The following is a 16,056-nucleotide window of genomic DNA, read 5'->3' as shown; positions in this document are numbered from 1 at the left end:
AAAGCTCTTCTTGCCCTCATTCTCAGTGCTGCAAATAACTGGGAGTATAATTATCAAGTTTGTTTGGGTGATACTAACATTAAAGAATTACGTCATGGTAATTAGACAACTGAAGTTACATGGAGCCAATATGTGTTAATGGGAGATCTGGTCATTTCTTAACCAATAGTAGAAATAGGCAAGAAAGTTAGATGTGTTGAACCATTTGTGGAGAGGTGTGGCGCCGCGGCCAGGGCAACTGACGCTGGAATCTGGGGACCACGGTTCGATCCCCGGCTCCGGCGGCAGGTCAGCCCAGCACCATGTGACTCTGGGCAATAGCTCGCTTAATCTTCCCGACGGCCCCCAGCGCCTAGAGACCCTAACGGGTGATTGTGCGCTTTACAAATGTGGACTTTACTTTACTTTATTTAGTCCGGCAAAATTCCATAAAATTCTAAGAGGATATTAATTCAGAACGGGTTAAATGGGTGAAAACGAACCGAAGATCACATACATGGGAGTAACATTATAGTTAGTCTATTACAAAATGTGTCTTCTGACTGTAATCATCATTTATCCTGCCTCAAGGTTGATAATCTCAAAAACTGCCAACAGTACCATACTTGCCACTTCTCAAAACAATAGAAGATTTCAAAGAAAAGGTGGAAAATTCTTAGACGCATACATGCAGGTTTCTGGCAGAATTTGGTACTAGAGAAGACTATGCTAGACAACAAAGCATAACAAAATATGATACAAAGGTGCTTGTGAGCACGGTCACTGGCCCTCCTTTAGCATTACGGGAAACCCATTTAATGTGGTGAAATATCTAAATAACTTACTGTAGTAATAAGTCTTTATTGTTTGATTAATACAAATAATTACAATCTTTTTTTTTTTAAACTTACTGAAACCTACATGCAAGAAATAATAATTGAAACAAAAGTAGCAGTGAATATCTCTAACTAACCCTACAATATATTTTGAAAAACCAAAACAGATATTAAAATTAAAAGCTGTACCGTGCATTGATCCATCTTCCCTTGAAGAAAAGAGTCTTGCTGTAAATACTGCTCCGAAAAGTGGAAAAAAGAAATATAACTGAATTCAACAATTTCCAGTTGCTGGTATGTCAATTTCAAAGTGTCACAGACATTTGGATGTCAGAGTCAGATAACGTTCCATGTATAGCCTTTTTCATTTCATTAGTTTTTTTTTATTAGAATCAAGCATTGATGACAATGGTACAAGTATGCAGTGAGAAACATCATACAAGTGGATGTTAGAGCTATGGTCCTGCTGGAGTAATTAAAGCAGCAGGAGACCTCAGATGCATAAATGAGAGCTGAAAGTTTTGCTTACCTTGCATATTCTGTCTGTCATTTCCTTCGTACATAAAGCTTGGATGGGACTTCACTGTTTGAACCTGAAAACCTGACAATCAACCTCGTGCCCCTCCTCAATGACAGAAAAACAAATCAGAAGTACTAGTGGTGATCACTCACTTCACTAGCAATGTTCATGCATATACCATCACTGGTGAAAAGGCTCCAATGCTGCCAAAGTGATATGGAAGAATTTATTCCTACACTATCTTTGGCCCACACAAATCCATTGAGAATGGAAAGTTTTGGGAGCTGCTTTATTTGTAAGATGTTATCTCTTGTGGAGATACAGAAGGCAACAAAAGCACCTTACAATCCACGAGTCGTTAACCACTTTGAGACTTCATTGCAAACTCTGATATTTTAGAGACCCTGCAACCTCACAAGAAGAGTCAACAGAGCTAGCTTGAGGAATGCTTGTATATGTTGACAACTGAACCAGAAGTAATTCAACCGACTTCGAGCCTGCCTCTTTGGCAAGAAACCAATATTTCCATTTGTGACAGCTATTTTGGGGTCAAAGGGGTGGGACAAAACCAGGCACAGAGATCATACATTGGCACTGAAACAGAGCAGCTGTATCAAGCCTATTAGCTAGCATATGATTAGGTTATATGGTATTTATATTTTTAACATTTCGGTCTGTTTTTATCCATATTTAATTTTTTGGCCATCTTACTGGTATTTCTCCATATTTATTTTGTGGTTTGTGGATAAATGAAGATGTAAAATTCTACATTTCCATATTTATTTAAAATGATGTCTGTCGTGTTTTAGCTATTTAAGCTGCCAAATAGAACATAACAATACACCCACTGGTAAATATTAGCACTATATCACAAATGTATGTTGACATATGCCATTATTTAAGGAAATGTCATCATGTTTTTAATTCCCAATGTTGTCTATCTGCTAAGCTGTCAGCCTACAATTCATGAAAGCACTGAAAATCCCTTAAAAGAAGCCCAATTTCCTGTTTTATCCACTTTTAAAAATAAATGCAGACAGAAAACACATTGTTTTCTCTCTGTATTTATCTGTAAAAACCAGTAAAAACGGAAAAGCATTGTATTGTATTGTATGCCATTTGTATAGCGGTTACTACCCCTGACAAGGCGTTGAAGCGCTTTTCTTGGTGAGTAGCAAGCTACTACGAGAACATAAAGGATTACTGTTGAATTAGTATAGTGAAACATGCAAGTACATTTTAAGTGGTGGATAGGTTAGTCAGTTATTTGGATTCGGAAGGATAGCAGAAAGATAGAAGAGGAAAAAAGGTTTGTATTTATATAGCGCTTGTTACCCCTGATGGGGTGTAGAAACACGCTACTCCGGAAACCCAAAAAGCACTAGTGGTGAATTAGTATGGTGAAATATGAAAGTAATTTGAGTGGTGGATATTAGTCAGTTATTTGGAGTGAGAAGGATAGCGGAGGGATAGAAGGGGAAGAAAGGTTTGCATTCATATTGCACCTGTTACCCCTGATGGGTGTTGAAGTGCTTTTCTGGCAAGTAGCACGCTACTCCGGAACCCATAGAGGATTAGTGTTGAAAATTAGTATAGTGAAATATGAAGTAATTTGAGTGGTGGATATGTTATTCAGTTATTTGGATTGAGAAGGGTTGGGGAGGGGTAGAAAAGGGAAAAAAGTATGCATTTATATAGCGCGTGTAACCCTGATGGGGTGTTGAAACGCTTTATTGGCGAGTAGCACGCTACTCTGGAACCCACAAAGGATCAGTGGTGAGTTAGTATAGTGGAATATGGAATTTGAGAAAAGAACATATTAGTCTGTTATTTTGATTGAAAAGGGGTTTTTGGAGGGGGAAGAGTCAGCGGGAAGAGTTAAGAGAGGTTTCTTTAGGGGGATCGGTATAGTAAAAGAGGTGTCAGATGATGCAAGGAGGGGTAGAGTAGGAAAGAGTCTAAAAAGGGTTATTTTGGGGATCATAGTAGTGGTATGGGGTTTGGGATAAATGAGAGAGTAGATGTAGGGGATATATTGATAGATGTATCTGGTGAGAGATAGGGTACTGCATTGGAAAGAGTAGTAGAAAGTAGGTTAAGATAAGTCAGAAAGTTGGGCTAGAAGATATATTGAGAGAAGCATAGGCTGAGAAATAGGGTAGTGCATTGGAAATGCCAAATTAGAAATGATAAATATATAGATCCATAAGTACATTGAAAGTATATAGATGCATAAAGGAGGTAAGTATATGAAGATTAAAGATATTGATAGAGGTACAGGATGAGAAATAGGGTAGTGCAATGGATATGGTTTTTCAGGAGAAAAGTAACAGGCACACAGAGATACATAGACGCACAATGGAAGCAAGTACATGTAGACCAGAGATTTTTTTTTAAACAATATAATTATTCTACATGTTTATACAAAGCATTACACAATGATAGATACATATCTATAGTGAAAATAAATTGTGGGTGTGTATTACTGAATGGGAACATGGGCAGCATTTCTGGCCCTGGTCCCTACTAGTCTCGAACAGGTACAAACAGGCACAAACAGGCAACTGCCTTTGTCCTCTCCGCCCTTAGCCTTGACGCCCGGGCTGAGAGGCCCTAACCCTGGCCTTTTATAGCCCTAGTAATCAGGTGACCCTTCCAGCCAATGGGAACCCTAGCCCTAACACTATCCAATCACAACACTACCCCTAAAATCTGGAACCAGTAGGAGACCATGAACTTACACCCAATCTTAGCCCTAGTCCAAGCAACCAATCAGTTTAAAAAACCCTGATCTCTACGTCGAATAGAGGCCGTAGCCCTACCAGTAGTCCCAACCCAAGTCCAAGCAATCAATGGCACAGAAAGCCCTAGTCCCTACTTCCAATAGAGAGCCTAACCCTACTCCTAGTCCTGCACCTAGTCCAGCAACCAATCACACCTGAAGCCCTAATCACTTCTTCCAATTAAAGGCCTAACCCTAGCTCTAGTCCCGCCCTAGTCCCAACAACCAATAACACAGGAAGCCCTAGTCCCTACTTCCAATAGAAAGCCTAACTCTAGCCCTAGTCCCAACCCTACATTGATTGAATCACAGACCCAGACACTAATCAGAACCCTCAAATACCCAACCAATGAGGATACTAACCCTAATCCAATAGAAACACCAGATACAACCACTAATCAGTGTATACATGTACCAAACAATAGCAGACTATATAAGGTCCCAGCTACCTCAGACAAGGTTTGCCGACCATGTTGTTTAAAACTGCTGCTCTATTCAGAAATCTCCTAGGAGACAGACAGGCTCAATCCACACTTTGGACTTTTGCAGGTAAGGGTTTCACAAACTTGTCCTTTAACAATACTGTTTGTATAAAATGTTACACCCTCTCCTGGACAAAAAACAAAGTGCACAGTCCCTATTAAATACAGTTTAAACAGCACACAGCAGATTACTGTGTCTCAGAGCACCCTCTGATGTAGAATGTCCCTGGTGCGGAGGTGGGAAGCGGGGGCTGGTTTCACTGACTTGTTAAACCAAAATGGTGGCTGGGGATGCACTGCTTAACATAGAGGTCGAAGCACAGAGCAAAGGAGAAATTTGAGCGAAAAGCTGGTAGTCACAGGGAATGAGAGGGAAAAACTACAGAGTTTTGATTGCAAATCCCACAATTCAACAGGTTAAATGGAAGCAGTCAGGTGTGGGAGAATGATTTGGGGTGCGCCCAGCAAAGCCTTAAAGGGCCTGGGCAGGTCGGAGAGGAGGGCTCAGATTTGCTTGGAGGTGGGAAAACCAATCAGCAGTCCTAGGTCTGCTAGCCTGGGGGTGGGGCTGCGACTGGGGAGCTGCTCTATTCAGAAGTCTCCTAGGAGACCGACAGGCTCAATCCACACTGTGGACTTCTGCATGTTAGGGCCTAACAAACGTGTCCTTTAACAATACTGTTTGAATAAAAATGTACTCCCTCTCCTGGCCAAGAAATGAAGTGCACAGTCCCTATTAAATACAGTTTAAACAGCACACAGCAGATTTCTGCTGCCACAGTGCACCCTCTGATGTAGAATATCCCTGTTGCGGGGGGAGGGGGGCATGGTTTCACTGACTTGTTAACACAAAATGGGGGCTGTGCAGCTGCTCGCACTATGGCCAGAGCTAAGCATACAATGAGACTGTAAATTTAACACTAACATTATTGGCCAGAGCGGAAGGCAACCCTCTTACCTATTCATTATCACTTTGTCCCACTTTCTTGTCGCAGTCCTTCCATAATGAGGGTAAGTCAAGGCCAGGAAAGGGGGAACTAATCTTTAAATTTAACACAATCCTTTTAGCTCTGCTCATTACCATGATGACCAAAATACCTGATCTGGAAGGCCTGTTTGCCTCTTTTTTGTGATGCCATACGTTGGCACGGTATGCTCAGACGTTGAGTTTCTTGCTCACTTTGTCACTGGATTCAAGCAAGCCTGGCTGAAGACGACTGTAATGCCAGAAACCGGTCCTAGGAAGCTTGATTCCGGTCCAGGGAAGGCATAGTTTGGCAGTTCGGGCTGGACTGTTCCCATGAGGCACAGGGTCAGACTGATTTGCATATGGCCATGTCTGAACTGGGGTAGCAGCATGGGCTAAAGAACGGTGATGGATTAAACCCAGATCTGTTGACTGGGTGTGAGTGTTTGATTGGTTCAGATGCTCCGTCCATCACCACCCCCGTTCGTACCGATTAGTTTAGAGGGGGCTGAATCAGTATTCATATAGTGGGGTCAGGCTGCTAAACTTGGGCATGTGGGCCAAGAATAAGATCGGGGATGGCCCCCACGTCTCAAGGGAAGTGGAAACATCGACTTGACTAAAACAAGGTTGCGTTTTAGCACCCCTTTTCTTTAACTTATACATTGCAGATCTCTCCTTGGCATTAGACGGACAGTTATCTCATGCCTGAGTCTTATTGGCCAGCCACAGTCAAACATCTTGCACGCAGATCACCTGCTACTGTTAAGTAACACCAGAATAGGGTTGCAAAGATGACAGGACTGCCTAGGATCATACGTAGATGACAATGGGCTGGAAATAAATCATAAAAAGATTAAAGTCATCTTGCTTAGTCGCCTTATTTTAAACCATAGCAAATGGCATCTTAACAAAGCTACAATTGATGAAACTCCTGCATACGTGTATCTAGGTGTCAATATAGACTTAAGGGCTACGTTTGCGGGAGACGATCAAGAAAAAAGTGCAAATCCTCCTTTACAATGCTAGCAAGATCTATCAGGAGGCACAATCTTCAGCCATTGGCTGCAGTAATGAAGGCTAAATTGATACCTGCACTCTCATATGGAGCGGAAATAATGATGGGTGCAGAGGCCAGCTTCCATGACAAAATCGTGACAAGATCCTATATGTTAGGCCGGCAGCATTCCTTAAATGCTGCCATAAACTGTGGTCAGCCGCCAATTGCTTTTTGGCTAACCTTGCCTGGTCTGAAATCAACTTTCAAATGTGGAACAGTGAATATAAAAAGTTCCTCGAAAGAAGCATTGAAAAGGTCGAATAGTGCGACCTATGGAGTCTGGCCAACTTTTCAGAAGAGAGGTAAACAAATCAATTAAGCTGCAAAGTTGATTGGACAATACAAATAAAGTGGCTAAGTGGTCACATGGGTGGCTGGTGCTGACATCCTGCGATGACCAAAAGAGCTCCCCGTCATGGAACCCACTTACTCACTGAAGATCAAACAGAAATTATTGACCCTGAGACTTGGTGATATTACAACTCAAGACTTTTTACCAAAGTGGAGGGAAGAAGGTCAAAGGGGGTACCAGTAATGCCATTTACGACATCAGGCAGATGAAAATCTGCAGCATGTCATCTGTATTTGCCCTGCTCTAGGCCACCAGCGAAGAAGCATGTTGAAAAAGGAAATTAATGCATTATGGATTAGGTCTTGTAGATCAGCACTAACAGAGTCATTAGATTCAAGGAACAACATGCTTAATATTCGATTGGTAAAAATCTTGGACTTCCAAATAGCTTGCCAAAGTGAACCCTCAGACGTAGGCCCGGTCAAGGTGGACGGTTAAGAAAGGGCTTGCTAAGAATCCTGAAAATCCATCCACATCTTTGCGGGCTGCTAGGGATAACCTGTGCTTGTCGGTTTCCTATCCCGTCAGTTTGGATATCTGCCCAAGTTCATCGAAACTTCCGCTATGAACAAATATCAGCACAGCTTCACTTGCGCATAATCTTGTACCCAGCATAGGCCTTTGACAGTATTACATAAGAACACCACCATTATGGGATGCCTGGTAGAATCAGGGCTCAATGGTTGTCATTTTTTATATTGGCTACTGATTAAACACGACAGAAGACCTGCACTGTTGCACCTTCTGAGCTACTTTGCACGCACTGGTATTATTAGTTCTAGCTAAATTGATCCTGTGTACATTGATCCTATATGACTGGTTGTTCTCTTCCTAATTTTACTTATTTATTTGTGATGTCAATTGTATATGTTAATAATGTTTATGTTTTTTATTGACTACTAAACTAATATTACACACATGTAATGGGATAGTGGTTAGGCAGTAAGGCTGTATGACTTTCTTTAATGTCAATGGACAGCTATTGGCCGCTGAGTGCCTAGTATGAGCAATACTTTTCCTGGATCATGCTTTAGATAAACACTTTCACATATGCAGACAAACACACCATTGCCGGGTGAAGTGACTTTGGTGACAGTACAAGGAAACCAGGGCACTGTGACCTGCACCTGGCAATGCTGTCTGTTTCTGGATGGATCAGACAACAAAGCCTTTAATTAGAACTGAACAAAGCTGTAGACCAGTGATACTCAAAATACGGCCTGGGGGCCTCATGCGGCCCTCCTAACCTTTACATGTGTCCCCCTGATCAACAACAGCACTGGGCTGCTGTTCAGTCAACTCAGCTTAACATTAAAAAGATGTGAAATATGCAGGCAAGCCTTTGTTTAAATGTTAATTGAAGTTAAAGGAAGTAACTAGGCTGTCTTGCACTACTTAACTATAGGAACACCTTTATTTTCAAATTCATCTTGCAGCAAAAGTGTAAAAATATGATACGGTCTCTTCAGAATTCAAAACGTGTATTTCTTTAACATGCAGAAGCATTCCACTGTAGTATATCACATTATATCAGTGTATCAATGCATCGAGAAGCATTTTTAAGTGATAGAGTTTTCAAATATGAATTTAGAAACATTAATTCTTCCCCCCACACTGACAACAATGCCAATAGTGAACTAAGAGGCAGTTCAGTTATTATGTGCACTCTTAGAGTGGACTCCTAGTATACATGAACAACATTATAGTTTATTAAATCAAAAACATGAGCAGGATTTGTACAGTACACATCCTGATGTCATGTATTTCGAGGTCCTCATATATGTGATAACAACAGAAAAAGGAGGGAAAGAGAAATAAAGCGATTGCCTAGGATCACACAATTTGGTGAAGTGGAGAAGTTCGGTTTAATCCCAGGTTTTCTGATTTCAAATTCAGCCACTAGATGTATGTGCTTCGCTTCCCTTATACCCACCTTACCACTCTCCTGTCCTTCCTAGATCGCCACCCTACTGGCAATGATGCAGCCCTCAGTCATATCTCAGACCAAAGTTTGTGGCCCTCCAGAAAAAGTTTGCTAGTACCCATGCTGTAGACAGAAGATCTCATCTACACCTCAACACCTGATATGACAGCCCATTTTCAATTTCAACATAATTAAATAAGGTGTGATATTTGGAGGTTAAAAGGATCATTGTCCTAAAATTTCCATGTATCAATAAACTGTGACGCAGCTAAAAAATTTAAAACGTGCCCGGAGAAGTCCATGAGAGAGAAGAGCATTTGCTTAAATAATTTATCCCAATCCTCTTTTCTTCCTCATTCAAACAAATTATGCAAGGTGAAGGCCTGTGCATGAACTACCATATAGAATACTCTCCCAAAAGGCTGGGTGAGATAAAGCATTGCCAATCCTGACATCCTAAAACTAGGTTTGCTTGAAGGGGCGCACTACATTTTCAGTTAGGTACAATGCAGCACATATGGAGCGTGACTCATACATGTCCACGCAACGCTCATGCAATCACATTATACCTCTTGCAACCTGTGCTCAGCAGGTAAAAGGGGAAAGATGGAATATGCGAGGCGCAAAACACGCAAGGATAGGAATAAAACTTAGGGACTGTAATCGAAGCTGCTCTACATTGCATTTGCTCAACGTGAGCGGTAACGAGTTAGTAGTTTAGCAAAAGAAGGAAACATACTAATGAGCGCTGATCATCGGTTCAGATTCATGGGCCTGTTTTCTAACTATTTAGGGCATCAGCACGACACATTTATGAAAGATTTATTACAGACGGATACAGACAGGATCAGAAAGGGAACGAGAAAGGGGTCCCATGACTTTCCTCTCAGAAAGTCTGCCTCTAGTGCAAAGAGTCCCACAGGGTTCTATCTTAAGCCCAACTTTGCTCAATCTATACATCGGGCCCCTAACAGATATTGTGGAACGGCACAAGGTGACAATTGCGACATATGCAGATGACACACAACTGATAGTCACGCTATCACAAGACCCTGAAGCCTTGGCCATTCGCTTTTCCCTTTGTCTACATGAGTTAGCAACTTGGATGGCAAATCTTTGCCTCAAACTTAATGGTAATAAGACGGAGGTGCTAATTGTGGGGAAGTCGCACTCTATCTGGTTATCTGCTCGGTGGCCCGCATCTCTGGGTCAGATCCCCACTACCAAAAAGGTAACAAAAATCTTGGGATCTGGTTAGACTCAGAACTATCCTTTGATCATCAAATTAGGATAGTTGCGGGCAAGTGCTTTGCATCCTTAAAATTTAAGGAAACTGATTGATCTCCTCCCTCGAACCACCAGGAAGACCATTGTGCATACTTTGGTCATGTCGCAGTTGGACTACGGCAACGTCCTAAATCTAGTCGCAAGTAAAGGAAGTCTGGTTAGACTTCAACGCATTCAGAATGCAGCAGCCCACCTGGTACTGGGACTCCCTAGAAGATCGTCAGCCTCTAAAGCACTTAATACCCTTCACTGGCTACCAGTCGAGAAAAGAATCACGTTTAAAGCGATATGCTGCTGTCACAAAATCTGGTGAAATAGGGGCCCCAGTTACCTATGTTTTTTAATTATGCCCCATATTCCATCTTGCACCCTTAGGTCAGATGGAACCTTGCAAGCTAAGGTTCCCAGCAATGTTCCCTCTAATTTTTGTTCCTTTATGTGTGGTAATAAAGGTGCTTCATGCACTACAGGCAAGGCTGAATGCACTGAAGACGAACAACAACTTAATATGCAAGTATGTGCTGCGCGCGAGCTACCAAAATCAGTGGCTTAGCAAGGGTACCATCGGCCCTAATCTAAGCCAAAAACAATGTGACCTCCCCTCACCTTTGGGTTGGTATTAAAAGACCCCCATTAAAGTGCAGTGGGCTCCTTGCACCTCTGAACCCTAGTGACACTGAATGTTATTCCCTAATCATTCTATGTATCATTCCTCTCTCTTTGCTATCGTCATGAGTCTCTGATCTCCTCGCACCTTTTCTTATCCCTATCAACTTCCACTCTATCTCTCTTGCTTGTCTTTATCTTGTTCCTCCCTTTTTTTAAAGTTTTTGTTTTGTCTCTTTGCGCCTCTTTATCTTCCCCACTTTCCTTTCTCCCTTTCTGCTGTCCTCTACTTCTCCCTCATCCTGCCAGAAGCAGAGATGCTTCCCACTGGACCACCAGGGATCGTGTCCTCGAACACAGGACCTAGAAGCGTCATGGGGCAACAGCTACCAGGTGAAGCTGTTGGCGAGGGAAGCAATCCTCTGACTAGGTCAGTAAGATCAGAGGCGCACAGCACAAACAGATCTTTGAGCTGTGCTTTTCCAGTGTTAGCTGCAGCTGCCCCCAGAAGTGCAGGGCCCGGCCTGGATCAACACCAAGTACAGCGATAATTTTACATTAAGATAAAAACTGTTTTTCGATTAAAAAGATTATATATTTTGTTTTAAAAAAATCATATATACAAATAATTCACATATCAATTAAGCGGACACTTCAAGTCCTTTGCAAACTGTTTAAGTACATTTTGTTAAATAAAAACATTAAAATGCCAACTAACTTGTTAATGGGAATGTGACAAGTACAAATCTTTAAAAAGCAGCACTATCAAACATTGAGTTCATTGTGTATTTATGGTATATATCCATGAAAAGCAACACACTGCTTCCATAGCGCCTGTGGTGGCGCACCTGCGACAATCTTTTTTAGGGGCCCCCCCAATGACCTCCTTCTCCACAGATTTTGTCACTACCACCCTGCAACAGCACACATCTATCAAATGCCCCCTCTCACACACTATAACTTTGTTGTACAGCACTACTCATACCAGTGTCGGGTGTCAGAGCACTTTATGTCACAAATGTACATTATACAGAGACAATGAATCGTGTGTAAATCAGTCTATAGAAAATGTTAAAAAGACAATGAGGGTTAAAGGATATAGGAATCACATGTCATCTGTACTAGTTGGCAGTATAATTGAGTGTTTGGTCTGGAGACGCACACACTCAGGATTTAAAATGTACCCCAGTGGTTGGGATTGGCACCAGGGGTTGGGGTTAGCATTACTAATAAGACTCTGTGGGGCCTATTTTTAAGACTCAATCACCGTAGGATCGTCACTTTTAACGACGTTCCTGTGGCGTTAGGGGCTTCCCCTTATGTACAAGGCCGCGTTAAGCCACTTAAGGAGGTTTAACGCCGCCTTGTAAATAAGGCCCCCCCTTCATGCCATACTTAGAGTGAAAGGGATTGGCAATGGGTGTTGTGGCGGGCATTTTGCCGCAACACCCATTGCTTTTGACATTGCCCTCTATTTACAAGGGTGGTGTAAATAGGAGGCCGCGCCAAAATTAAGACCAGGGAAAACCTGGCCTTAACATGGCGAAACGAGGAGAAATGCTTTATTTCTTCTCATGTTTGCTGTTTCTTTATGTGCCCAATTGTGCAGCACAAATAGAAACAGTAAAATGCCATGAATGATTGTTTATGGGAATATGTGATCTTACAACGAATTCCGTTGCAACGCATGCCTTTACCACGCATGCGTTACAACGGAATGCTTTTTCTTCGCATAGGCTTTTCCTCTAATCCTTCGTGGTGACGTCGTACGTCGTTAAGAGGAAACGGAAGATTCTTTCCGTTTCCTCTTAAAGGACGCCGTTTTCCTGCACAACTCGACGTTTTTTTAAGGTGAGTTTCTTTTTTTGAGGGGGGAGGCCCACCCAAGCCCCCCTTTTTTTTGTTACCCTTTACCACACATACCTTTACTACGTAACTCGTAGTAATGGTATGCGTGGTAAAGGCTTTAGTGGTAACCACGCATGCGTTGTAATGCATGCGTGGAAACGGCCGCGTTGTAGTGGCTGTTTCCCATTTATGGCAGGAAGGTGTCCCTTCCTGCACATAAACATTAATTTAAAAAATGACTATTTGCCACTTCTATGTGTGCTGCACAATGCAGCACACTTAGAAGTTACAAATCACCATTTATGATTGTTTATGTGCACCTTGCTGCACATAAACAATCATCCCCTCAACGCGGGCAACCTTGCACTATCGTGCAAGGGTGCCTGCATTGGCACTGGGCAGCTTACTTTAGCGCCATCTCTAGTGAAAAGAACCTTTGTAAATACAGTGCATCCCTGCGTTTTCGAATAGCGGAGCGTGGCGTTAGTATTTTGAGCTTAACGCCACGCTCGGCCCTTCCTTTGTAAATGTACTCCTATTTATGCCCAAACAAACCATTTTAGCAACATTAGGATAATGAAAGCTATGGAAAAAAGCATAAAGTTCTAACCTATACTGGGCAGTTTGTAAGCAGCTATTTGATAACAATTCGTAGGTCACTGTGCTATATTATGACTGTAATTTATGAATTGCAAGTAACAAAAGGATCTCTGTGACAAAAGCAGTAACAAAAGGAGCTATCCACCTAAATAGAGTTCTGGTATTTGCATGGTACATGTTCTTTGCAGCAGGCATATTTACCCTCTACACTACTTTATGATAAGTCAAAACTGCCACTAGACAAAGATTCCTCTCTCTCCAGCAGGAACATTAATCATGTGTTATCTTGACATTTTATGGTTGCCTGAAAACTGCTGAATGCACAGCACAACCCTAAAGCATCCTGAAGCAACATATTTGAATGAGCTCTTTCAAATGCGATAATTCTCTCATATGCGACAATGAAGGAAAAGGAGGCCCGAAAAAAAGTATTAGCCAAGTCTTTAAACAAAATATTCCGGAATAACAGGTTTATTTCACACTGCCTCCTGAAATGCTCCATTCTTAAACTTACTAAAGCAGCGCCCCTTTGTCTTTGGGGGTGTTCTGGGCGTCCTGTAGTGCAGCCTGCCACAGAAGAAAGAGAAGATTTCACACCTGGCTAAAGAGACAATGAAAGGACATTTTGTAAGCGCCATGCAGCCGGTGTGAACACACATGCCGCGTGGCGACAGCAAAATTTCCTTTTATTGTCCCTTTTGCTCCTAGAAGTGGCCTGGGCGCTCTCAGAGACAATCTGGGCGCATGAAAAGGCAAGGCTGCGCGCACGCACATGCGCACCAGCCTAAAGGGAACATAGAATGAATAAATCTTCATTGTTCAATTAATTAAAATTGTTACAATATTCTACAGTTCCGCGAAGGGTTATCAGTGTTCAGAATTGGATGGCGCACAACATGTAGTGGTCGAGTAGTCACGATGGGGTAAAGTTGTTTGGTGCTGCTTGTTCAGAGAGAACCCTAAAACTCTGAAACCAAAGGGTGAGAAGGCTAACCCTTATGATAAATAAACTGACCAATCAAGCGCACACAACAGTTTTAACGATATGAGTAATCAAGTTAGAGTCTTCCAAGGATAAGATCACACACGAATGTTCTTTCCATTCCTGTTTTAATTAGTATGTGAATGTTTCTCCTATCAAAGGAGATCCATACAGAAAGAAACCAGCCGACACGTGTTTCGTCAGTAAGGGTGTTAACCCAATGACTCTTCAGGGCTGGAAGTGATACAAAGGAAAAAGGTGTGGGAATGTTATCTGTGTCAATGCGAAAGAACACATTTAAGGGATAAAGAGATTTTGAAAGAGGGAATACCCAGTGTGTGTGGAAACCAAAAGAAGGAAGTTGTGTGAAAGAACATAAATAGTGACTGGCACTTCTAAAAAGAACACCTTACGTGAAATAATAAACAAAAGTGGCCTAACCAAGTGGTACGTGTCTGAAATCAGAAGAACCGAAATGCGAATACTGAGAACAGAAAGTCGTAGGAAAGCGCAGAAAGAAGAAACACAGTGGCCTAAGTGAGATGCCTGAGTAAAGACAGCTGTCCTGGCTGGATACCTGTAAAAAACGAAAATGCACAGACAAAAGAATACACAAGAGCTTATCCTTGGAAGACTAACTTGATTACTCATATCGTTAAAACTGTTGTGTGCGCTTGATTGGTCTGTTACAATATTCTATCAATGAAACACAAACTTGTTTAAAATCTCACACAGTTAAGAATGAAAAGTCGTTTAAAAAAATTGAAATAATAAAAATGACTATTAATAGAATTATTGTCCTATCTAGCAGTAAGGTGTTGTACATTGGACTTAAGAAAAAGTTTTATCATAGTCTCACGTGCTTGATGGCCGACTAAGTGCTGTTATGATTCAATTTTCATTTTCAGTGTGGCTCGGATTGCGTCTGTGAATTTCCCTAGTCAGGCTGCAATTTGAGGTGTTTTAGCAGAGAAGCACATGTCGGAAACTTCCCTGCAACTTTGTAGGCCAAGCAACCTACAGATGGGGAGAACCAAGCGCTGCCGCTCACTGACTAACTTTGGGCAACAGCACAACAGATGGAGCCAGGGTTCACAGTGGTAATTGCAGAGTCGGCAAGCCACTGAATTGTCCTGCTGGGCCCAAGTTGGGTTAAAATTAGTGATGGGCAAAGCAAGAAGTCTCATGTAGGTGATTCTTCCCTGAGCCAGGACTGCCAGAGCTTGCTCCAGGTAGGGCTGCGGTTTTCCCATGGTGTATGAGGAGTCCAGCGAGGAAAGATTGAATTGATAGTGCAGGCTTTCCAAGTCCCTTTCAAAAGATATTCTCTTGGCGTGAGTATTCACTGTTTTCCTCCATGCTGTTAGTGGGATATCAGGATTGTGCAGATTTTGGACGTTAATGTCCAATAATCTAGTGCCTGCTGCCAAGTGCACCTGCCATGGGGAACCCTCCTCTTTGAAGAGCGTTTTAATTTGTCTTTTTAATGACAATTCTGGTGCTCCCATAGTCCTGATATAATATTTTATTAAATCACCTGAGCAAGTGATGTCCGGACTGGTGAGACCCAGCTCCAGCCTTACTCTTGCTTTCCTGGCCTGTCTAGGGAGAGCTAGGACCTTTTTGTAAGCCAAAATTTGATGGTTCACGAGGAACTTATTGAAGGCACCAGGGAAAAGTAAATGGCTTTAATTAAGAGAGGGCACTAGTTTTGCCTTAAGAACTTTCAAAATGGGTTCAGCAGTTGGACTGTGAAGTCACTGGTTAAGGTTTTTAAAGAAAAAATTATGCCAGCGGTTTTCCTTCTCAAATGCCAGAAGACCAAATAGTT

General features: G+C 42.0%; 1 protein-coding gene across 4 annotated transcripts in view; it reads right to left on the bottom strand.

Moving 5' to 3' along the window:
* Positions 1-16,056, bottom strand: part of LRRC72 (leucine rich repeat containing 72) — a 167,115-nt gene that overhangs the window by 142,339 nt on the left and 8,720 nt on the right. For 3 of the 4 annotated variants that reach the window (XM_078663772.1, XM_078663771.1, XM_078663770.1), the window contains exon 2: positions 1,005-1,052. In XM_078663772.1, the coding sequence (XP_078519898.1) occupies positions 1,005-1,019 (15 nt within the window). In that variant the 5' untranslated portion in view covers positions 1,020-1,052. Of the gene's footprint in view, positions 1-1,004; positions 1,056-16,056 lie in introns of all 4 variants that reach the window. The other variant, XM_078663773.1, reaches the window with a different exon arrangement.

The sequence above is a fragment of the Lissotriton helveticus genome, chromosome 10 (assembly GCF_964261635.1).
Source record: "Lissotriton helveticus chromosome 10, aLisHel1.1, whole genome shotgun sequence".
Lineage (NCBI taxonomy): Eukaryota > Metazoa > Chordata > Amphibia > Caudata > Salamandridae > Lissotriton > Lissotriton helveticus.
The sequence above is the reverse complement of the archived record's forward strand: the minus strand, read 5'-3'. Positions and strand labels throughout refer to the sequence as shown.